Source organism: Lutzomyia longipalpis, chromosome 3 (assembly GCF_024334085.1).
Source record: "Lutzomyia longipalpis isolate SR_M1_2022 chromosome 3, ASM2433408v1".
Taxonomy (NCBI): Eukaryota; Metazoa; Arthropoda; class Insecta; order Diptera; family Psychodidae; genus Lutzomyia; species Lutzomyia longipalpis.
In genome coordinates, this window is record NC_074709.1 from 5,690,799 (window position 1) to 5,716,225 (window position 25,427).

General features: G+C 34.3%; 4 protein-coding genes across 5 annotated transcripts in view; all 4 read left to right on the plus strand.

The window, feature by feature from the left end:
* The window catches only part of LOC129791558 (trifunctional purine biosynthetic protein adenosine-3), a 1,078,967-nt gene that overhangs the window by 1,017,187 nt on the left and 36,353 nt on the right, over positions 1–25,427 (plus strand). The window lies entirely within an intron of this gene.
* LOC129791559 (potassium/sodium hyperpolarization-activated cyclic nucleotide-gated channel 3) overlaps positions 1–25,427 on the plus strand; it is a 1,048,222-nt gene that overhangs the window by 876,083 nt on the left and 146,712 nt on the right. The gene's annotated exons all lie outside the window — the stretch shown is intronic.
* Positions 1–25,427, plus strand: part of LOC129791609 (uncharacterized) — a 309,820-nt gene that overhangs the window by 137,681 nt on the left and 146,712 nt on the right. The gene's annotated exons all lie outside the window — the stretch shown is intronic.
* Positions 1–25,427, plus strand: part of LOC129791605 (heparan sulfate 2-O-sulfotransferase pipe) — a 45,609-nt gene that overhangs the window by 17,732 nt on the left and 2,450 nt on the right. Inside the window, exons 2-3 of the mRNA XM_055829838.1 lie at positions 10,487–10,641; positions 23,689–23,744. Coding sequence (XP_055685813.1) covers positions 10,487–10,641; positions 23,689–23,744 — 211 coding nt within the window. The remainder of the gene's footprint in view (positions 1–10,486; positions 10,642–23,688; positions 23,745–25,427) is intronic.

The following is a 25,427-nucleotide window of genomic DNA, read 5'->3' on the forward strand; positions in this document are numbered from 1 at the left end:
TCCACGTAACCAATTTTTATTTTCATTATTTTGTAGCATTTTTAATTCTCCTTCATTTAATAAAGCATTCGCAGAAGAAATCCGCTGGGAAAACTCGCTATTAAATAATTTACCAAAGCTAAAAGTACATTTTTGCGTTAGAAAAAAAAGAATTCCTCTCCAAACATAAGTGGAAAAAATTGTCCATCCTTTGCCAAATATAATCACTTTTATCTGTGATTCTTTCGAAGAAAAGAATAGCACAGCTTCTGTGTACCACCAATTTTTGTTCAAAATAACCGACACGTTTACCAAATATAAGGTGAAATTCACCATTCAGACAGTCTTCTTTTGTTCAGATTTTTAAAGAAAAGTTAAGATTTTTTAAGAAAAGTTAAGATTTCTTAAGTCAGACTGAATTTTAGACTAAATGTAATATTTTTTGATGATTTTTAAGATTTTCGATGTCTTAAGACCACCAAGAGCATTTTTTTTAAACTTAAGAAATAGAAAATTGTATTTACTTATCAATTTAAAACAAAGAAAATGCATTTTTGAGTGTACAAAGAAGATTGATTCTTTGAAGAAAGAATCACAGCTAAAATGTTACTTTTCAAGACAAATTCAAGTGTAGTAAGCTGTTTTTCTTTCATTTTTATAACTTTTTCTCGATAAAGAATTGAACATATTTTTCCAATTTTTTCCATCAGTTTATGAAAATTCTTGGTGGAAAATTGGGGGATTTTCACGTGAAAAACGCGAAAATTCGCTTTAAGCAAATCATCATGCACTGATGACAGTCTTAAGATTGTTTAAGCATTCTTAATACTTGCTTAAAGGGCACTGAATGATTCTGAAGAATTTTCCGGGGGTGTTTTGAGGAAAATCACTCTGGAAAATATTTTGGGAAAATTATTATAATTTTTAGCCGTGCTTTTGAGTGCCAGTTTGTTCTATTCTTTATCGGGAAAAAATTATAAAAATGAAAAAAAACAGCTTACTACACTTGAATTTGTCTTGAAAAGTAACATTTTAGCTGTGATTCTTTCTTCAAAGAATCAATCTTCTTTGTACACTCAAAAATGCATTTTCTTTGTTTTAAATTGATAAGTAAATACAATTTTCTATTTCTTAAGTTTAAAAAAAATGCTCTTGGTGGTCTTAAGACATCGAAAATCTTAAAAATCATCAAAAAATATTACATTTAGTCTAAAATTCAGTCTGACTTAAGAAATCTTAACTTTTCTTAAGAAATCTTAAGATCTTAAGACTGTCTGAATGGTGAATTTCACCCATAATCAAAAAACTGACCATTTTGCCAAAACTAAAAACTCCAACAAAAAGAATTATTCATATTAACGACTAAAATCTCAATATAAAACTTCTGCTTTTTTTTATTTTTCATAATAATTAATTTTGGCCAAATTATTTTTTATAAAACAAAAAATATGATTTTTCTAAAATAATTAATTTATTATATGAACAATAAAGCTGAAAATGGAGTAATGTTGGAAATGTCCAACAAAAGTCGTAGGATTTTGCGACGATGGAAGTTTATTTTTTGGGTGTCATGGCGACGGCTTTTGGCGGCGGTTATTTTGGCGGGAATTCAAATATTTCAGTGCAAACTTTAACAAATTATTTCTTCATTTCTATAATATATTGAGCAATATTTTAAAGTTTTTCCACCTTAGAATATATAAATCTAATTTTAGAAAAATAAAAAAAAATTAATCAAGAAAATTCAATTTTTAATGGCAATAAAATAATTAAAAATTATCATTTTTTAATAAAGGAGCATTATTAAATGAATCTACATCATTTTTCACGACGGTAGTTAAATTGGCATATATTTTTTGGGTGTGATGACTTCCCAAAAAATGCATATGAAAATAAATAATATACGCGATGGTCGCCATGAAATTATTCCGTATGGATATTTGTTGTAATAACTCATGGCGCCATCACCATGGCATTGGTATAAATAAAGAAAAAGAAAGAGAAAATATAGAAATGTTGAATGTTCAAGAGAAAAACAGAGACAGACAGTGCGAAAAATTGCGACGTAACCGCAACGTAATGGCAACGTCATCGCTACTTGACGACGTAACAACGAGGTAACCGCGACGTCGCGGTTACGTATGTGGTCACATGCCTGGTCGCAGCGACGAAACTGCGACCTTGTTGTTACGTCGCCATGACGTCGAAAAATTCCCCATTTACGTTGCCATTACGTCGCGGCGAGGTGCGATGTTACTTGTGGCGTGACGTTGCCGCGACCTGAAATTACGTCGCCGCGACCAAAAAATGTTACATGGGGTTCCTTCCTTCATGGAAATCCCATACTTTGTTTGGCTGCTGGCACCAAAGCTTTATTTTATTCCAAATATCGTCGAAACTTTGTGTTTTCTTTTTCCATCAGATATTCCCTCCCTGGGCTCTCCTCTTGACTTGACGAGCTAATTGAGCACTCAGATGAGATAGAGCCACACAAGACACCCAGATTTCATCTCAAGTTCCAATCTTAATCGCGATGGGAAGATACCATCGTGGCCAAGATCTCTTTCTTTTTTGAACCTCTCTAGAATTGCATAACGGTCTCAAATTGTATATCTGTTACAAACCGCCAAAAAAACCCGAAGACATTCCCGCGATAGGTAAATTCTTTTTCAATCGCATGAGATATATCAAAAAAAACAGAAAAGAAAAGTATTGTATCAGATAAAAGACGCACGACAGCGCCGACATAGAAAAATCGTGGCTCCCAGTCCCCCCATCCCATTGCAGGTGGTCTCAAAAATAATATTCGTGCAATTGAAAGTGAATCTCAAAGTGAATGGACTTCTTCAATCATTAATTTGTTGGTCCATCGATATTTTTTTTGTGGGAGATGGTCTCCTTGTGGTACCTTTCTCTACTCCAAAAATACCACAAATACTTCTCATCACGAGCATATTTCACACTGAACGTCTTTTGCGTACTGTGTGAATTACTTTCTTTGATGAAGAGTTTTTTTTTATTTAAGGTATGGCTCCAGATGTTCTTTTAAGTTGAATATGAGTGTCTTGTCTGTGTGATCAATGAAAGTTCATACAGTGATCGTTAATCAAATTATAATTATAAATTAGAGAGAGAGGACAAATAGGCGGATACGCAAAATTGCATTAACTACCTTTAATTAGGCTCAATTCACTCTATTCAATACTTTACGGGAATGTTGATGAATAAAATTAATTTTGTTTTATTCTCAAAAGTATTTCAAAAGAAAAAGAGGAATTTCTTTCTTTTGATTCTTTTTTAATTATTTCAATCAATCAACCAGCAAGATTGTAAGAAGAGGAAGACCAAAATCAATTCTATTCATTTTTAATTACAAAAAAGAACTGATTCTGATTAAACAAATCTTACACTGAAGTTCCACCTCAAAAGCAAGCGATAACCAATGAAAATTCTTTGCTTGAATTTTATTAACCAATCAGAGGTCTTTAAAGCAATAATTCTTCTTTTTTTACATTTCATTTGAAATTGATTTGTAAATTAGATTTGAATTACATTCTATTTGAAGGTATGATTTCGTTACAACCTTTTATACAGAACTTTAACTTATGCAGCAAGTCTGTTTTGTTGAAATTTTTACAGGTTTACCCAATGAACCTATTCTACCTAATTTTGCTTCAAAATTAAAATGTTTCTTCAACACTCAGCATAAGGTAAATCTTTGATTTTCAATTACATACCTACAATTTTTCGGTTATACTTTCAACACATCAAACTGCATTTGATTCACCTCGTTATAGGTTTTAACCATTTAACAATTTTCTTTTCTAAACCTTTATTATGTGAAAATGTAATGATTCAATAATACCGTATAATTGGCGCGATGTTTCCTCTCGCTCAATTGGATACAAAATTAGGTTTCTTCCCATCTTGTGATTCTTCAATAGCAATCAATGTTGTTCTTGAGCATGCTGGATGGCATAAAAGTGTTCTCTCTCTCGCTGCCAACTGTATCTCTTACAGGTCTTTCACATAATTCCCCGCAACATACTATTGTAGCTTTTTACAAAACAAAAAAAAAGACGAAGAATATAACGCGACCCCGCATGAGAAATGCTTGAATTTTCTTAAAAACGGTGCAAATAAAATGAGCAATGAAGCGTTTGGGATCTTTCGCGTATCTCCCGTGAATATAGGAATTTAATGATTATCCAGTGATATGTTAATATGTACTTGAATATATAACTTTTATTTTTTTTTTGTATTTGTGAATGTGGGAAAAAAGGGGAGAAAAAGTGTTACGTTCACACTTAAAAACACCTTTTTCGTATCACCATAGAGCGTGAAAGATGGTTTAATACCAGAAAACCACACGGTTTCACATGTGGCGGTGATTGGGTGGAAAAAGAAAGAAAATTGGAAAAAAGAAAAACATTTAATGCTAGACGTTGTATGCAGGTAAATTAAAGAACATTTTACCTGCAAGAGAAAGAAGATTGGTGAAACAGAGCATTGAAATAATCATTGGATAGGTTGCACCTTCATAGTGATCGTCAAATGGGTTGAGTGCGATAGCTTTCGACAAATTTTCTTTGACACCAAAGGGAGTTCCACTTGCTCACCTGTAAGGTGTATCGATTGTGCAAAAATTGGCGGAAATGACTGTGATGGAACAACATGCTTCTTGATCACCTATTTAAGTCTCTTGTTCCGCTCCAAAATGTCTCAATTCACCTCCATGATGCGCGATCTCTTTACACAACGATGCTGTTGCAGATGAGATTAGATCGCAATGTGGTTGTGAGTACTCCACAAAGAGAAGACCTACACACACCTGAATGAAGATGCATCATCAAGACGTTGAATTTACAAGCAGGAGTTCAGGGTTCATTAACAAAAAAAGTGTTCATTGCCAAGACATTTGAAAAAGAGCTGCGCAACTAGACACCTCTGTAAATTAATGAGTGAATGTTTTCTCCTCATCGTCCAGTGGTGCAGTAAATTGGATTAAAAGCCACATAACATAAGATGAGAAGTGCTTTTGTTCTCCATATGACTTTCAGCTGCTCTATAGCTACATATATGTGCCCCCAACGACGACTGAAACACACTTTATGGTGATTTTTTAGCGCCTTCCCGTGTATGTCTTCTTATTAGCATATACGAAAGTGATCCACGCGCGCTAAATCACTCCCCATAAATTTACACAAATCACCCATTGAGGATGGATTCTTCCTTGGTGCGAGTGAAACTCTCTAACATACTCCATCACACTTTCCAGTCCACACGAGGAAGCTGCTAAAATATCTTTTTTTTTTCCTTTTCTGTGATGCAATTTGGCAGGAGATCACTGCTGAAGAGACCCCTTTGGAATGAGAAAAAAATCTCCGTGGCAGAAGATCAAATTGGAGGAGGCATTAACCCAGGTTATAGGCATTAATCAATGTCATGAAGTGGCTAAGTAATTAGTCACTCATCGATCATCTAATCAGGATCAGACAACAATCTCGTGCTATAACGAACAATGTATTAAAACAAATATTTCAGGTGTATATAAATATTCCTTCCACCTGCTGCAAATTTTCAATATCTCACAAAATCTATCTCTCTCTCTCGGATGTTGATTACACAGCCTCGAAGGCTTTTAATCTCAAGCATCGCATCTTCTATCTATATGCACTTACTTTCAGCATTAAAACTCTATATTCCCACAATCTTTTATTGTGAAAGTCATAAAATCTATAAATTGGAAAAGTTTTATATACTGTGTACATCTACAATTATCTACCTTGAAATTTATTATTCTAGCACATTCAGAATTGGAGATATTGAAGGAAAGTAAACATTGAAATTATTAACACAGTTTTAGCAATATTTTTATGTTTTCACAAAGACTTAAACTGAATTTCTTGCACAGAAGCAACAGGTCTTGTTTAAGTTTTTTTTTAAGATTTTTATTATTATTTTTAAAATTTATAATTTACTGAAATTTTCATTAATTCAATCATTTTGAATTATATGTCAATTTAAAAAAAAAAAGTCTCACAGCTTTAATGATCATGCGAATTTTAAAGCAGATTTTTTAAATTTTTAAGTGTATTAAAAAATTACAAAAAATATAACTTAGCAACTACTTAGCACTGTTCTGGTTCTCGACTTATTAACACTTAATAAAAAGAACTATTTTTTCATGTTTTACACCTTGTTAACAGCTCACCAAAAAAAAAAGAATCACAGCTAAAAAGAAAGAAAAAAATCTCAATTCTAGGTTTCATTGCGTTTTTGTATGTAGTTCCCAACATATTTATAAATCATGAAATAACCGTTTTCATGCGAAATTTAGTCACAAACACTTCTCAGATAATTCTATGGCATTATTAAGCGCATAATCACCTGCTATGAGCATCAAGTTTCGGTCTAATTCACTTTGATATAAAGGTACCAAATTCACTGTCCGCCTTTTTCAACGCATTTTACATTACTTTTCTACTTGCACAGAGTGGAGATTTTCTTTGGTAAAAAAAATATTCACCTAATCTTTTAGTTTTAAGGTTTCACCCACATCTTTTCATATGAAACTAATTGCCACAAATTGCTCGTATAGAATTTTCGTGAAGCATGACAATGTTCTCGGAAACTTAAACGTCTTGTCTGTGTGTACTGGATGGGTACGTAATACATAATACGTCTTTTGGAGAGGAAATGAGATCTCCTAAGAAAAACGAGGGTTTTGCGATGGTGAAAATAGTTAATGAAACATCGAGAAAATTAGCATGTTCCACGGAGTTATATTTTCACACAAAAATTTAAAGGTGTAAAAAGTGTTTTCTTTGTTACACATGCTATAGAAAAAAACAGGTATAGGAATAAAGAGAAAGAGGTGAGGCTCCAAAATACTATATACTTACAATAAAATCCACCTTCTCCGGATAATTGCAACACTTTCAGGTGGTCAATGGGTTGTTATTCAATAGCGAAGAAAATGATAGTGTCAGTGACGAAATGGAGAAGATATAATATTAAAATGAAGATATATACCCGCATTTAAAATCTGATTGTCTTGATATTTCATCCAAAAACTTTAATTACTATTTTTTTTACGTTGGGAAGAAGGCAGAAAAAATACCTCCCAAGTTTGGTGCGAGATCCATTCACTTTTTTCCGCAAACACACTCTCATGCAAAACTTTCATTGGGGCACAAAGAAAAGGCTTCTTTGCGCGCTCCTTCACAATCGGATGAGTAAAAAGAGATAAATTGAATTTAATCTTATTGAGAGTTTTTGAAGCCAGCATCGGTGAAATGGGATGGCGAACGTTCTTCTTATGTGTGTACAAAAAGAAGGTCTCTTCACACCATTTGCGCTAAAGTTTACTTTCTTCGTGCATTTTATAAAAATGGTTACAATAACGCATTAAATGGAAATTAATTCAATTAATTACATCACTTTCTTTGTTATATTTTTTCGTACTGTGTGTGTTGATGCCTTTTTCTTCCATGCTGCCCCGGCTATTTGGCTTTGAACGTGAAAGAGAGAAAGAAAAGTTTTATTTTTGTATTAAATATCTCATTTTCTTATTTCACCTCTCGACTGGCACATTTTTTTTTCCTCTGGCACTTCAAAAGCGTGGGGCTTTCAACTCATTGAATATTTAACCTTGGCCTTGTCTTGCTCACAGAGTGATAATTTTCATCATTTTAGACAACGAAAAAAGCAACTTTGGCGGAGAAAAAAATCTGTCCGAAAATATTATTAGCGAATGTTGGAGGAAAATGGACCAAGTTGCGTGGAGTGTTTGCATAGAAGCTTTTGTTATTTCGCTTCAACGGCACTTAACTATGTGACTAAAAAGCACCGAAAATTTGCCAGAGAAAAGTCAATGTAGGTCGATGCTATTTGTACATACTTTTCCCCCCAAAAAAAAATAAATCCGACAACTTTTCAAGAGTAAACTTCCTCCTTCTAATGTACCAAGTCAACATCACTGCAACATAGAGGTCTTCGCATAATGCCATTCTATGTATATATGGCATAAGAGAGAAAGAGAGAGTTTTACATACCACGCGCAATAAATGCATTATTTTGTGATGATTTATCGATCTTCAACCTCCATTTGCTGCCATTTGGAGAGACAAATTAAGTCTTCTCCATTAATGCTTCTCATAGACATTCCCGCACAACTCTATGCCTGAAATTCCTAAGAGAGCAATTGAAGATCTAATTAGAAATCGCGTCAAGAGGAGCGAATGTACTCTCAATCATTTTGCACTTGATGCAAAACTGCCGGGTAAAGGCACTTTTGATATGCCGAGAAAGATGCATTATGAATACGTAATTATGTATAAATGTATAGGTATGAAATATTTACACTGCCTCAATGTAAATACATAATATACGGCAATGCTATGTTCATCATTCATGTTGCTATCAAAATTTTTGCAAGATTGAATTTTAATTTTGGATAATTAAATAATTTGAAAATTCGTGATTTTCCCACAACTTCTCTGAAAACTTTATTTTATTTTTATATTTATAATTAAAAAAAAATGTTTAAGGAATCAATGCTTGTGAAGAATAAGAATTCTAGATCACCTTATACTGCATCATATTATCATATTAACGGCTGTTGCATTCAAATTCGCAACGTTTGAAGTTTCTTTATTTTACGTTTGACATTAATTTTCTAATTTTTAACGTTTCTTCATACATTATTGAAACTTAATTTCTAGTGTTTCACGTTTCTTATTGCGTTTGAAGTTTGTTTTCTTACGGTTTATGTAAATTTTCTAATATTTGACGTTTCCTCTTGCGCTTGAAGCTTAATTTCTAGTGTTTCATGTTTCTTATTGCGTTTGAAGTTTCTTTTTTATGTTTGTCATTCATTTTCTAATTTTTGACATTTCCTCTTGCGTTTGAAGCTTAATTTCTAGTGTTTCATGTTTTTTATTGCATTTGAAGTTTCTTTTCTTACGTTTGACATTAATTTTCTAATGTTTGACGTTTCTTCTTGCATTTAATTAAAGCTTAATTTCTAGTTTTTAATATTTCTTGCAATTGACGTTTCTGTTATAACGTTAAATATATTTCAAAAACAGGATTATGTTTTATTCTTCTTCCTATTCTTTTACATTTCATATAATTTTTTTTCTTTCAATTACAAACATTCTAACCGAAGGCGGAGCTTATTTGCAGGATTATTTTAAATAAAATATTATTTAATTTTAACAAAATCCACATTGATTGAACTAAAAATGACTGAGCAGACTTCCTACCGATGCCATCGTGTATTTTACCTAAAGTTAAGCATCAAACATAAATAGAAAGACTAATCTGCAATCGTTGATCTTGTTTTTCACAGCAAAACAAATCAAGCACTATTATTAAAACTCAATTTAACATTGTTTTGCGGAAGCACGCGGCTTATGCTCATGATGTTATATAATTTCAATTAAAAAAATAATAATAATGCAATAAGGTATTAATAAACTCGCACGATGATTTATCATTGGCATCTATAGCAAAAATGCGCGCGCCTCTAAAAACAAGGAAAATCAGTGACTCTGCGAATGAGAAACTTACATCCATTTGCAATGACCAAAATGATTTATTTGATGAAGTGAAAAAAGAAATCATTCGGGCAAAATGATCGGTGAGAAGTTAGTGAAACCCATTTAATGAAATACGATCGTGCGATGCCCACCAACGCAGTGCGTATGTGAAACCCATCGAGCTCTTTTTGGAGCCACACATTGACGGCTGTTCGTCATTGTTGCGGTGGGTGGAAGCATGAGGGGGGCAGGAGGCATGTATTAATGGAAAAAAAGACTTCTGACGATATTGACCTACCTCATTAATCCATCATGATGGCGTTTCACATGAGAGCCACTTCTTTCGCGCGATACAACAATGGTTGCAGAGGCTCAGAAAACAGGTCTCTAATTTATGTGCTCCAATGGCTAGTTAGTCCGGGATATTTACGATCAGACGCTCTTGAGCATGCGGGGAGAACCTCCAGATGGTTGAGCACATCACTCTGCCCCGAAATGAGATGCTCGATGTCCCGCAACATCACTTGATTAGCTCATAAAAAGCTAGGCCATTGGCATTGCGTGCTACCTCCTATGTATAGCATGACCTGAAGACAGTGGCGGCTTATTGATTGACTTCTTTGTTTACGTTACCATCCGCATCTTATCTCACTTTTTTTTCTCCTCAAAAAAAATATAAATTTGACGCCAAAAAGTGACTCTAAAATGAACTTTCTATTTGTCTTATTGATCTCATCGGGTTAAATATGTGCTATTTTTGTATAGGATTTGCCACTACTCTTGAATACATCACTATATGTATAGTGTATGGTCTGTTTGGCTCTCTTGTGGTATGGCATTGGGTTATTCACCTCTTCACCTATATATAAATCCAATATGTATGTTCATAGCATATATAGCGATAGAGAGAAACTGGCTCCTCCAGATAAAATCAATACAAATGTTTTCCTCTTATTTTCCAGGTCAACAGATATTGTGGCACTGATTGCCGTGTCCTGCACATTGTTCCTCTTCCTCCACACGCAAAGTCTCACATCCCGCTTAAGAGAGATGGAAGACAAATTGCAGCCATCAGAGATGTCCGCCAGTGGTCTAAGCGGAAACTCCATTAGTCAAGGTAGTGTATCCTCCCCCCGCTTCATCGTGATTGTGTAGTCATCACACTGATTTTGTCACACACAGAGCAATTTTCCATGCCATTTTCTCACTCTCATATCCATCCCATATACGCCTCTTCAGAGTGCTGCACACAATCTGTGCGGAGAGGAAGAAAATTTGCATATCCCGCCTTTTTTATCACATCCTCGCATCTTTCACTTGCATTTTCGCGCAACTTCTTCCGAGGAAAAACTTTAGTGTATGCGGCTCTTTTTTTTATTCTGCTGCTGCAACCACGACAGCATTTAACCATCGCACTGCTTTTTATATCCATTTTACTTATACATTTTTTGCTTTGGATGTAAGAATAGGAGAAGGCATAAAAAAGCAGCAACATCGCACGCCCATGAGGCACTTTCGCTAATCACTTTCTTCACATTTTGTTGCTGCTGGTTGCATCTCGGAGACATGCCACACGATGCTCAAGCCATATGAATTGCGGATTAATCAACTTCCCACCCAAGAGCCGACGACTTCTTGCACAAAACTCGCGGAATTGGCAATGTGACGAAATTCCAGGGCAATGTCCAAGGAGTTCGTGCACGTTTGTTGTTGAGGAATTACAACACGAAAGGGGCGACACACAGCTTCCCAAAGAGACTTTTAGTGCCTCTAAGCATCATTAAAAAAAATGGTCAAAATGCACTTTTAACAGATTTACATCTCTTTCTCTTTGCATTTTACGTGAAAGACCGTGTTTAATTTGGATTTGAATGCACCTAAATGAGAGGCCATAACTTTTCATTTAAATTTTATGCATCAAACATTACATTGTAATCCCAATTACATCAAATTAGCACCAATTTGTAGATCTGACCTAGCCTCTAGGATTATTTAATACATATACCCAACATAGGTAATCTATACAATGTAACGACTTTAATTACATAAATTAACTTGAATGTGGCAACATTATGTAGAAAGATATTATTTTATACTTTTCTAATTTAATGAGGTATATTCCTCAAATACAGTGAATGTCTCTTGTCTTTGGATTTAATCTCTATCAAAGAGATGAGGATTATTCTGTGTTGGAATTAATTGAGCAATTTAATGACTTTTGTGGTTGTTTTTTTTTTATGATATTTTCTATGCTTTTAGGGTATTCAGACGCGCTGTTTTATAATTTCTTTTAACCCCAGAAAGGGATTTTTGTGTCAATTTTGCAATATTATTGCGATTTAAGAATTTATTTTCAATTTTACAATTTATGCTCTGTTTAAGAATTTATTCGCTATTTGGATATTTCTTCGCGATTCCACGATTTATTCGCGATTTTACAATTTATTTCCGATTTAACAATTAATTCACACTCACAATTAATTCACGATCTGATGATTTATTCTCTATTATACAATTTATTCGATTTACATTCAATTTGATTCTTTATTATTTATTCATGATTAGACAATTTATTCGCTATTCTACAATTAATTCTAGATTAAACAATTTTTTCGCGATTTGACGATTCATTCAAGATTTAACAATTTCTTTGCGATTTGTCAATTTTCTCGTGATTTTACGATTTGATTTATTTGCGATTCCACGATTCATTCACGATTTTACAATTTATTAAAATTATTTATTTTATTAATAAAAATTTATTTATTTAATTTACGATTTTTAAATTAATTCTTGCCTGTAAAATTATTCTATTCTCGAATTAACAATAAATTCTCGATTTAAATTTGTACTCTGATTTCATCAAGATCTTTCTAAAAAATTTCATTTAATTGAAGAACTTCCAAGAACATTTAGTCAGCTTTTAAAACAGCATTGATCACCCCTTGATTTAGTCCTCCAAATTTGGTGCATTTTATAGTCCAGGAAGACCATTATATATAAAATTTTAAACTGACCACAAGTGAATATAACGAATAAAGCTCCACAAACGCAATTTAGAGTCACTTTCGCGGTGCTGTGCGACAAATTTAAGTGCATTTGAAGAAAGTGGTGGGAATGCATGCGGTGTGTGAGTCCAATTCCCCGCATTAGGTTATCTCTCTGCAACTCAACTATCCAAACAAGTCCACGGGTGGAGATTTTCTCCGAAGCCAGATTCAATCAATTACGGTCAGAAGACCCTGAAGCATTGCTTCTCATATCTTTTTACTTCTCTTACACAAAGAGAAGCCATTCCGCTACATATGAAACCACCCAACTTTGCTCTTTAGGAGCTCCACTCAAATAATTGACCGCAGCAAACAAGAATTCTTACTAGAATCCGCATCTTATGTGCATCAATTTACAGTAATACTGGGTAGAATGGATCAGTTTAATTAAGGGAATTGTGAGATGTGCCGCGGGATTGTTGGAGCAACGATGGGATAATTTTGTGTCTAAAGAAAACCGCAAAACTGCTAATTGTGCGAAGAAGACACGCATTTTGCATAATAAGTCATATATTATACGTATGCTATGTATAATATTTATTATGCTCAACTAGCTGTTTTGGTTTGTTACCTTACCGCGACAGACCTTCGAGAGCCGCCCATGAGGTAATAAAAAAAAAGAAAAGAAAAAAATGTAAAAGAATTAATGTGCAACGGGAGGGAGAAAATTGTTTTAGAATTATGCAATATAAAATGGGCAAGTGCAATTAAATAATCGCGCTTATGAACTTGAAATTAAACTCCTGAGCACGCTTCTTCAATTGAACTCACCTGACCATCTATGGATTTATGAGCAGTGAGATGTAGCGAAAAGGAAATTATGTACGGTTAAAGTGATCTCCAAAGATGATCGCATGGAGTAAGAAGATGAATAGGGCGGAAATGAACATGAAATACGACGGCGAAAGTATTTGAATTTTTTTCTATGCTCAATATGTTCATTTTACTGGAAGAAAAATGTTTGCATAAAAAATGTAAATTATACTTTAAAGAAAATTAAGTGAATTTATTGCTTCTTTTCATGGAAAATTTGCTTCTTAAATTTAAAGATAAAGTCACTGATTTCCCCTTGTTTTCTGGGAATCAAAATGAATTTGTTCTAACAAGGAGAAAAAGGACATTATGCACAAATGTGTGGAAGAAAAAAATCCAAAAAAGTCAAACCTAAAAATTCCCATCATAGCTATAAATGATTTTTCTTTAAACAGAGCATCTCTTTGGTAAGTGTTAAGTTGATTTTAATCTCTCTGTATGCTCATAAATTCGTGCCCCAGTATACACAGCAACACACCAACAATGCGCAACATGATCAAAGAGGTGGAAGAGGTGAAAAAAGCGATAAATGCAAAATACAGACTCCACAGCAGAGATGTGAAAATGACTTACAAAATGATTCAGATTACAATTTAAAAGAAATTGAGCGATAGATTAAATTTCAAAGCTGAGAGATCTCTTTTCTCTGATTTACTTTAAAATATACAACACTAATTCTCCTTTCACCGCACACATCTCAAATGAGCCAACCCCAACGGAATTGATCACAATTTTCATTAAGGCGCGTCCTCTTGTGTATTTCACCTCAATGGTGACGACAGGTAATTAATTTACGAGGGGAATACGTGATGAATTTGCTTGTGGAACAATTTTCCTTCTTGTGCATGCAAATGTTGTAAATTGACATGCTAAAAGGAACCACATACACACCGGAAAAACCACAAAATAAATCTGGAAAATGGATTTCTCGCGAATACAACCTAATTGCTCGACATAAGGAGGAATTTCCGCAAATGTTGGCAGCATATAAAGGTGCAATTATGGCTTTAACTAAAGAGGTGTGGTGATATACACATGCGGAGTTGCGAGATGAAAGCAAAAGATGGTCAATTTAGATGACTCTCAATTGCTCTGCTATGCGTGAAAGTGTTCCCGATGACAGCATTTTCCAAATGCAATATTGCATAAAAGTTCCCGCCTCAGGGCTACATTGCGTGTTATGCAAAGAGTCATCGGCCACATATTTTCATAAAATACGCGGCATTTAATTTTTTTTTAACAGAAAAGCGTAAATTTTTCACTAATATGAGAAAGTTTCCTATATTGAGCATCATATTGAAAAAGCTCTAAAAGCTCTTGAGAGGAAAGTTTTCCTGGATTATATATTTATTTTCTTTCAATAGCGTTAAAGATGAAATAAAATCATAATAAAGAGTTCAAACAGCCTCAATAAGTAGCTTAAAAACACAATTGACGTCATTGTATACGTTTTTGAACAATTCTTTTGCCGGTGCTTCCCAGATGATTTCAGTGAAAATCAGTGAAAAATGGGAATATTGGGCCTAATTCAGCGACCAAGAAACCCTTGAAATCTTTGAATTTTGTACTAAAATTTCAAGATTTCAAGCGAATTTCAAGAGTTTCTTGGTCGCTGAATAAGGTTCATTATTTAAAGATTTTTATTAATTTTTTTTTGCTTCTCAAAATTGTTCCACAATGTTATGCATGTCCTGATTGTTTCTTTGAATGAAGATTTAGCCTATATAAGAATGAATAAACTCCTTTTGTAATTGATTAGAAAATTCCTTGTTTTATCACATTTTTTTTCATCAAAATACCTTCACTTTTCAAGGAATTCAATTATACCTTTCAGAGAATTGTCTGTATGCTCGTGCATAATATCCTTTATTTATTATGTTGAGAGATATTTTGAGCTCTACGTAGAAGGAATTTCATTTAGATAGAAAGATGGGGTTTCTGTGAGGCGCCATGGGGAATTTAATTGCCACATTTATACATAGCAAAAAATTGCGGTAAGTCTGCAAAGTTATCGATTCCGTTTCAATTGAATATAGTACCAGCACAGAGGTGAATTCAATTGATACCGCATTGGAATGTGAATTGGTAATTGCGCGATATTGTGCTGAAGAGTCAAATAAATAATCCGCCGATGATTGTGGGTAATTTATACGGTCTATACGCTAATATCAACAGCTTCGGGGTATTTTTTTGCACAATGCCAGTGATTTTTCTCCCAGGAAATGTGTGTCATTATTTATTTCATCTTCGCCTTGACGCCATCCCAGCTGTTGATGGGTGATTGAAGAAGTTCTCAGAAGTTATGTTATATTCTTCAGAGTCATTCTCTATTTGCTGTACCATTAACTCCGATACTTTTCTTCACTTCGAAGAATTCCCTCAGACATTAATTTACAAAGGAAGGTATGCATCAAAGTTAAGAAAAATATTGAAGACATAATTTTTTATGCGAAGTAATGTGTCAAGAAATTAAAGAAAGTATGGATCAAAAATTGAAGTATTGAAAGTAGTTTTAATAGTATAAAGGTTGTCTTTCACTGATATGTATGTTTTAAAGGAGAGTACACTGACCTCTCACTGAGAAATGTAGCAGTGCTCGAACTAGTTAGGATTATAAGAAGAAAAAGAAAAAAAAGGAGTTTTAAATGTCGAGTGCATTTCGCGTTCAACTTAATGCCCATTTTGCTATCTTTTTGAACTTTATAGATAAAGCTCTCACAAGCTCACAAACGGGGCGGGGAGGGTTAGGCGAGGAGATGAGAGAAATGAAAACTTTCACGTAACCATGACTTGGATACAAATCTTTCTGGGCTTGTTTTTTGCGCCCCACACCCATCCAGGTACAACGAGATTATAGTCACAGGAAACAAGTGGAGGAGAAAATTATCAACGGATTAAATCATTTTCCATTGTTGCCACTACTCTTGCATTTTTACCCTTCGCCGTTTGCTATACCTCTTTGGGCCGATTTCTATGCGATTTTTATTGCCATCCGCAGAGTACTCTCTATGGCAAAGACATGACAAAAATACCCATCAACAGATTCGCGGGACCATCGCCAGATTAAGATCACGATTGATGATGATGTTATTGTTTACTTTCCTTTGTTGTGGTCCATGAATTCATTGCTGCGTCTGCAGTTTGTTCCTTTTTCCCCAACCTTTTGTGCGTTATGTGGCTTTATATGATCATTTTTAGTCACAATTTTCAATAATAACTCTTTTTTCTTCTTTTCTTTCTAGAAAAAAACATTGTAAAAGCATAAAGAAATATTTTGAAAAGACCGGAAAAAAAGATTTCTTTCTTTCTTGTGGTTTTCATATTGTGTGTGATCTTTTTCCTATAAGTCAACAAGCCTCAATGATTTTATTGGCTGTAAAAGAGAATTTTTGATTAAAGAAAATGAGATTTTTATTACCCGTTGAACTTTTAGAACAGAGAAATTGTTTAAAACTGAAGAATTGAGCGTTTTATTTTTTTTATTATTTCCATTTTATTTTGCAACTTTGATTGGTATTTTTGGCTATAAAAAGAAGTGAAGAAAAGACGTTAAAAAAGCTGAATTAATTATTTAAAAAATCATATCTCTATGCTTCTTTTAGATGTGAGCAAGAGAATAAAAAATTAAAATCCATCTTTGCAAGAAAAATTGAATATATTGTAGGGGGCGTTCGGTGTATTACAACGTGAGGGCGTTTTAATAGGTAGGAGTGTATTAATTTTTTGATTAATGCTTCCCCGTGTTCTATATAAAATAATTAAAATATCCATGTTTTGCACATAAATTAAATAGCAAGATTAAATGAGAATGAAAGTAAGGAGTCTAATGGTTTGATATTTGACCTCAACGATGACTGAATGTTAAATTAATAATGATAAAATGCGCTGCACTCTTTTCCTCATCAGCAGATGTTCAATGTATGTGGCGTTATGCTCAAGAAGTTACTTTCTCAATGCAAAAAGGAGGCAAAAGTCACGCGTACAGAAAAAACCCGGAGATTCTGCGGAAGACTAGGCTAATAAAAGAGTGATTAATTTTTGTCGACAAAAGAAGTTGGGGGGCTTTATGGTCTCGTGCCATCACTATTGGATGTCACGAAATGTACAAAAAAGGGCAATCTCTCATCAGTGTGGACTAGTGGAAAAAAGTGGCGTATACCTTTACAACAAAAGAGAATGTGAAAAGAAGTCATGTGACATCGCTCTGCGTGCTTCTTCCAAAAATCTTCGCAAAAGCACACCGAGGAGGTGAAAGTGTTACATGATCTGGAAACAATCTCACATGACTATAAGACGCATCGGTGAAATGACATGGAGTATCATCAAAAAAAATAATATGTGTGTATGTTTGCTTGGAGAACCATGACGATTCTCGCTATGAATACCAAATTATATCGAGACGGTACAAACAAAAACATTTGGGATGCGCGAGCTTTTATTTTCCACCCAAAAAATAACGAATAATTCTCCGCGCAATGAGTGAAAATCATTTTTGAGTGCGCCTCGTTGATCGAGAAATTAAGATAAACATATTCAGCAAGAAATGGCCCTTCCTTTAAACATTCACTCTTCGTACCGAATATGCTAATTTTTCCCCTTTCAAACGGCGAGATCCATTGCAACACTCGCAAAGCAATTTTTTATGATTACACATAGAGCATAATTTCTTAGATTCATCTCAACATTGCTACAATGGACACAACCCATGTTTGACCACCCTACAAAGTAGTAATACGTTAAACACGAAAGTTTAGCTTCGTTTACAATGTTTCTTCGTGAAGTTGATAAAAGTTGAGACACGGTGATGCTCAGAAATAAAAGAACTGTGAAGGATATTACACGAAAAGCCCTATTTTTTAAAGAAAAATTTTAACGACTTTTGAACTTAAATTAAATAGATAAATTACTAAAACATAGTTTTATTGTGAATTTTCGTATTTTCTTTCTGATTTGCTATTCTTCTTCTTTTTGTTTTGTGAAATTCCGTATAAAAAAATGCGAAAATTCAAACTAAAATTACGCTTTAGATTAACAAATTTGTCTAAAAATTTAAGTACAAAAATCGTTAAAATTTTAACAGAATAAAAGAGCTACGATAAAAAGTTGTAGGGCTGGTAATTCCTCTAGAGTAGAGACGACCTATACCACGTTGTTTTAACTCGTTAGAAATTATTCTATTTTGAGCTTTTCTCAGAGCTTTCCTCAAAACCTTAAGAAAGCTCTGAGAATTTGCGTTTTTATTAGACGAAAGAAACATTTAACTTGGGGATGAAGAGAAAGAAAAAGACAAAACTTTTTGTTTAATTTTGGATGGAATTTATTAGTCAGCCAGTTTTAAGTTTTCTTAACATTCCCGAACAATACTTAGGATTTCTTAAGTCACAGTGAACCGAACTAAATGCATATTATTTGATAATTTTTATGAATTTTAATGCCCGAAAACGATCAAGAAAAATCTTAGAAAAATATTATTCATTCTGCCTGACTTAAGAAATCTTAAGACTGTCTAACTAGTGAATTTTACCTTTAATTTGCTCCATTCTCCCATAATAATCATTCACATTTATCTAATGTTTACGGAAATTCAACGTAGACACACAATGATACTCTTTTCTCTAAACCTGCTAATAAATCTCTTCGAAATATGGTGATAAGTCATTGAAAGCAATGAAAGAATAAAATGCAATATATAATAAAGATACCCACATATAGTAAAGCTGGCGTGTACAACGTGCAGTAGTGGAGGCAGATGAAAGAAGGAGGAGTTGGCAAATATAGACAATTTCACTTATGCAATTATATATACGAAACATTTTCGGATACGCGAGCATCCCAAAAAGATATGCTGCGATATGCTTCATTTGGGTGAATTTTGCGTCTGTTTGCCCATCCATATTTTGACTTCTGACCATCATCAATGTTAATTTGTGTATTTACCATGGGAATTACGCACCCGGAATCCATAATCCATATAATTACACGGACACATGATTGCGGGTAATCAGACTTTTGACCGAGCAAAAATGAAAGTATTTTACCAGCATACATAGGTACCAGATCATCACAGAAGGGGCCTCACCGTGGTGTGATTTTGGATTAAAAATAATAATGTTAATGAGAAAAGAAGGCACGCAGTTTCGAAATGAATTCGATCATCCATCATTACTTTTCTCATATCCAACGAATGAATGGTCTTAATATAATTTTCTTACCTACGAAGTCATCACATTCACTTCCAATCACAAACATCTTCCCTTTTTTTAATTCAATTTACTTTTAGCCAGCTAATACTGCCTGCCATCCAATGTTCGCGAGACCTGCAAATGGTCAACATTGGGAGTGAAAGAGTGCAGAATTGGTGATCATGGCAATATAGTGATTTGATTTGTGGTCAAAAGAGCAATATAAATTTGGTTTCAGAACACGTTTCACAACTTTCTTTCGCCTCCATGCTCAGCAGAAGACAAGGCTGTATGAAAATGCAGCAAAAATATACCCGCCTCTCATCCCCAATTAAAGAAACAGCTTCATCTTCCAACATAGCGCCATACCATTCATATTTCTCCTTGGATGAGCTTTATTGTGGTCATAAGAAAAAAAAAAACATCAACAACACATGTTTCTCTCTTTTACCTGGAGAGCAATCAAATGCATCTCCGCCGCAATGGGAAACTCTCATATTTGACCTCTTCCCCTCGAAATGAAGCACATTGCACACATAAAGCAATTACAAACCAATCGATTGATTATTCAGGTTGATTGTCACAAACGAGATTCAATTTGTACGAATGACCGGAGAAATGCAACGTCGTATGACCGATAAGTGCGCCAAATTGAACACGAACACGGAAAAATCTCCCCCACATACAATTGATTCATTTATAATCTGTTTTAATCACTTTAACTGATGGGGAAAAGTTTCAAAAGGAAAGTTCTGCTTCTGAAAAACATGAACATTTTTAATCGTATTTTATTCTTTTGAACATTCTTTAAAAATAGAGCTCTAAAAATTTAAGAATAGAACCTTGTTACAAAGGACTTTATTAATTTTAAAGTCCTCATGCTTTAAAACATAGCATTTATCAGCAGGAGAAATAGATTAAAGATCAATAAAGCTTCAGTTACGAAGATTTTCATCCCTAAACTGACATCATGAACATTACAATCGTTCTCTTGGCACAGGATGCATGAGTTGTCCTGTTCGTCATAACAACTAGCAGCTGGTTTTATCTGATTTTTGCATCCGCGTTGCACATAAGACCTTTTTGTTCCATTAACGAAAGTCTCTGGAAGGACAAAAAAATCCTTTAAGTTTGATTTTTAAGCATTAGCCATAAGGGAGACCTTACGCATCCAAATACTGTAGCATCCAGTATCTTGGACTGAGTAGTAATCATCAACTGGGCAGTACTGTCTATAAGCTATCGTCGGTTGTTTCTGGCAGTTTTCGTCGTAATCTCCGTGATCTGGATTTGAACTACATTGAAGACATTGCTGTTCAAAGAACCACGAAACCTTATTGTGGTAATTGCAGCCATCATGATTACAAATTAGGCAATCAGAACGATATTCGTCACAGAAGTTGTCTCCTGTACATCCACGGATAACAATTAATTCCGTGTATGACTCAATTGTTACGTAGCATTGCTCTCGTGTACCAGCTTTCAACGTTCCTGTACAAGGCTTGGAATTGTTTTGTGATTGATAATAAGCACAATCTGATTCCATATTTCCTCTACATTGATGACACGAAATTCTCTTAGTTGGGTCATCGAAATTTACTGAAAAGATAGAGTTAGGTTTGAATGCTCTGACTTAATGAGGCCTTAATTGAAGACTTACATTCAGTATTGCAAGAATTTCCTCGACAACTTTTGCATTCATTCCCTGGGCCACAGAGACTTGGAAAATTTTCAGTTCCAGTAACAATGCAACCTCTTTGGGCGCCACCATCGCTTCTCTTTTGATGATAGCAACCAGATAAGGAGTAATCATACGGAGAAGGACACTTTTGTACAAAGGATAATGGAGATGTTGCGCATCTTGGATCTGTAGCAGTATCACATACAGCACAGTACTCCTTTGCAGTTTGTTCAATGTTGCAGTCATACTTTAAGCAGGTCTTGATGTGGTATCGTGGAACATTGGGATGCTCTGACAAACAACCACGTATCGTTACTCCAACTTGATTATAATAGACAAAGCAGCGATCTTCAATTCCTTCTGGAAGTCTTCCAGTACACACTGATCCATTACCGACTGTTTGCATAAAATGGCAACTCTCATGATGAAATGAGTCGCATTTAATGCAATTCAAGGCGTTGCTCTCGTGAACAAGGGCGATAATAAAAATCGCCGTTAAAAGATTCAAAACTTTGTAGCTTCGACTTTTATCAACAAGGAATAGGCACAAGAAAATTAGTAAAGCATTGGGAAAAATCTTTCCACTCAAGCTAACTTGGTGTATGTGTACATTGCATCCATCTTCTAGGCATCGGATACAAGCTTTATCCTCATCGTCATCACATCGTGAATACTTAAAGGAATCTGATCGAAATAACTTAAATTTACCACACCCTCGTTCGACTTTAGTGACTCTTATCTTCTCCTCTATTCCTTCTTGAAATTCATCTGGAATTCAAATAAATTTATTAATATTTGATCTTTGAATACTTCCAGAAAATAAAACAAACCAATGACAGCACTGTAGCATCCTCTTTCTGTGTATCCGAAATATTCAGTGCTAAAGCAATTTGTTGGTAGAATTTCTTCTGGTTTATCTTTGCACTTTGGATGGTAACCATATCCCGGCATGGAAGTACATTGAATGCACTTCATTAGGGCTACACTCCGGTCATTATTTAGATCTGAATTGGATACAGTACACGTGTGAAGATCACAGAATTTATCAGACCTACATCCTCGATGTACAATTCCACCAACAACACTGACGTAGCACTCATATTTATAATCCTCTTTAGCATCTACAGGACATTCAGCAATGCTGGATGAATTTTCATTTTGGTAGAAGGCACATTCGCTTTTCAAACTTCCTTTGCACTGATAACACTTATGTTGCGCTTCTTGGCTTTCATTACGTCCAATAAATAGTAGCAGGAAAATCAGGATGAGAATTTTCTTCATTTTCTTCACAGACTAATTAATTTATTTGAAACAGAAACGGGAATACACCAAAATTCCTTACTTTTCCGCCTCATGCGTAAAATTGCGTGCGTGGAAAAATAAAGCGCGAGTGTTTGTATACTTTATTTTTAGACAAAAAAATCAATAAAACTTTGAACATGAGAGCTAAACAAATTATTCGTATAAGATATTGTTTGAGCGGAAACTGAAAGAACTTTTCTCTCTTTTGTAATGTCTAATCCTTAATCCTATCTATCCTGATGATGGAATCAATGTGGTTTAAGGATAACATTTTGAAAATTCTGTACCAACACTTTATTCACTTTGAAAAAAAAAACAGCGACAGCTACTAGCTGAAAGACTCTGCAGTATACTAAAAGGCAGAGCGGAGAATTCTGAAACAATCTGACTCTTGAGGCGCCACAGAAATCGCAAATCGACCGAATTCCGTCGTGTTGTTTTTATATATCTTTCAAGTTCTTTCTGAAGGTCAATAACCAAAATCACAATTCTTCATTAAAAATATATAGCAAAGACTTAAGAAAAACTAAAAATAAAATTTACTGTCTCACTTAACGAATATTCTCCGAAAAACTTCTCATTGCGAGACATCGAGTGTAATTGCACTGCAAGTAAAGTTTTGGTATATAATTAAAATTGCACTATATATTTTCGCATTGAATCGTGCACTTTTCCACCTACCTTAATGCAAACCTTTACCAATAGAGGCTATACCCAATCTAAATCCCCTGTGAAAATATCACGAAAATCCAAATGAAATATTGCGCGAGCTCCAAAAAAAATGATGAAATGCAGGATTTGTGGTTTTCTGCGGACAAACTCGATGGCGATGCAGCACAAAAGCAAATCAACAAAAATATGTTTTATTTTCACAAAGAAAACACGTGGAGAAGCATAGACAGGAAGAAAATATTTAACGGTATCATAAAATTTTTAGAATAATTTTAAACATAAAACTTAATTTATGCAGCCGTCAAGAATTGCTAATTCGCACACATTCTATGCATGAGCTGGATGGTGTATATAGAGAACAGACCTGCTTTGGAGAAAATGCATTTAAAATTCAACATTCACGTTTGAAAAAAAAGTCATTTGTGCCCATTTTAATTTCTTTCTTTCTCTCTATCTCTTTGCAGAATCTGCACAAAGCAACGTCCACGAAATGTACAAATACCTCAAAAGTACTGGGCAGGTGAGTGAGAAAAAAAATGGCTTTCACACTCAATTTGCTAATAGAGCATGAAAAAGTCATCAAGAGTCGGTATATACATGCAATTCAAACAGGTATCGCGCATAATGTGAAGCATCACTTGAGCATGACAACCCATTATGCTACCCAAAGTGGCTTTACCAGTGTGGTGGGAAAAAACAAACTTAATTTTATTTAAATTAACAAGAAAAACTTTTTTTTGTATTCCCAAAGAAAAAAAAAACTTTGAAGGAAGATGCAAAAAGTTTAAGAAAGAAAAGTTCTTCAATGAGATTTTTTTCCACTAGAATTCTAATTGACTTTGAAGGAAAATCTCAGCGATTAAGTTTGAAATAAACTCCTGATATTGAAGGAGTTTAATGATGTAGAAAAAAACTAAATAAAATTTCCTTTAAATAGTTTCTTTTATGAGATATCCTTTCTTTAAATATTTTACCAATCAATTTCAGTCAAAAATATGTCTAAACTTAAAGGGAAAAATTGAAAATTCTTATTTTTTGCATTTGAAACTTCCCTTTGGTACATATCGATCAGGCTCATCGACGAACCTGCGGATACGGGATGACCCAAAAATCCATTCAGATTTGCTCTAAAATCAACGGGAGAGCCAGAAAATGCGAAAAACTGATTTCAGTCAAAAATATGTCTAAACTTTAAGGGAAAAATTGAAAATTCTTATTTTTTGCATTTGAAACTTCCCTTTGGAACATATCGATCAGCTTCAGCCCTAGTCTCCCCTATTGATCAATCTTTTCATAAAATTGACTATAAATCTACACTGAAGATGCTGAATTTTGTCCGCGCATAAATAAATTAGATACGATTGTCTAATTAAATGTTAATTTAGAGATTTTACTTGAATGAAATGAAGATTTCTGTAAAATCAATGTCTTCAAGAGGATAACTCACAGCTTTAAAGACTAATGGATAATCCTATCGACTAAACATGAAATTAGAGAGAGGACACGACAGTGTCTCTCTAACTACATCACAAGATTCAGAATTTGAGTCATTTATTCTAATCTAGTTTAAAGCTCATTTAGTGCAGTCAATTCGACATTTGGGTGTTAATAGTTTAAATGGGCTCTCTCTCAGTTAATTTTCTCATATGCATAAATGGCAAACTGCCCTCCGTATGGCGTGTGCAAGAAGAAAGATTTATCTCTTTGGCAGAAAGTGCAAAGTGATGGAGAGAGCATCTACCTACATATTAGGTGTATTACCCGTAGATTAGTCATCATATGCAAATGAGGCAATTAGAAGTTCGACACACTGTGTACGGTGTGATTTAATGCAAAACATCGTGTGAAGTGCACGTCCCCGCATTACTTCCACACCTTCCGCAAAAAAAAAACAAATAAAAATAAATTTTTATTACTAAATTGATCTATTCCCGCGTGAGAGTGTTTTCCTTCTCACATCGCACCTTGATGCTCGATATGAGTAATACATATTGGCGGCTTTTTTTTCTTTCTGCAGCATATGACGGGAAAATTGTGGCAAAAGATTCGCGCGCGCGAGAGAGAGAAAAGTCCGAAAACGAGCTAATTCTGATGAGGCCAACCGTAACGAATGTGGATGATGATAAATTAATTGCACATACTCTTTTTTTGACACTAATTAATTCATTTTATAGATAGACATGCGTTCCGGTGAGAGTGAGGG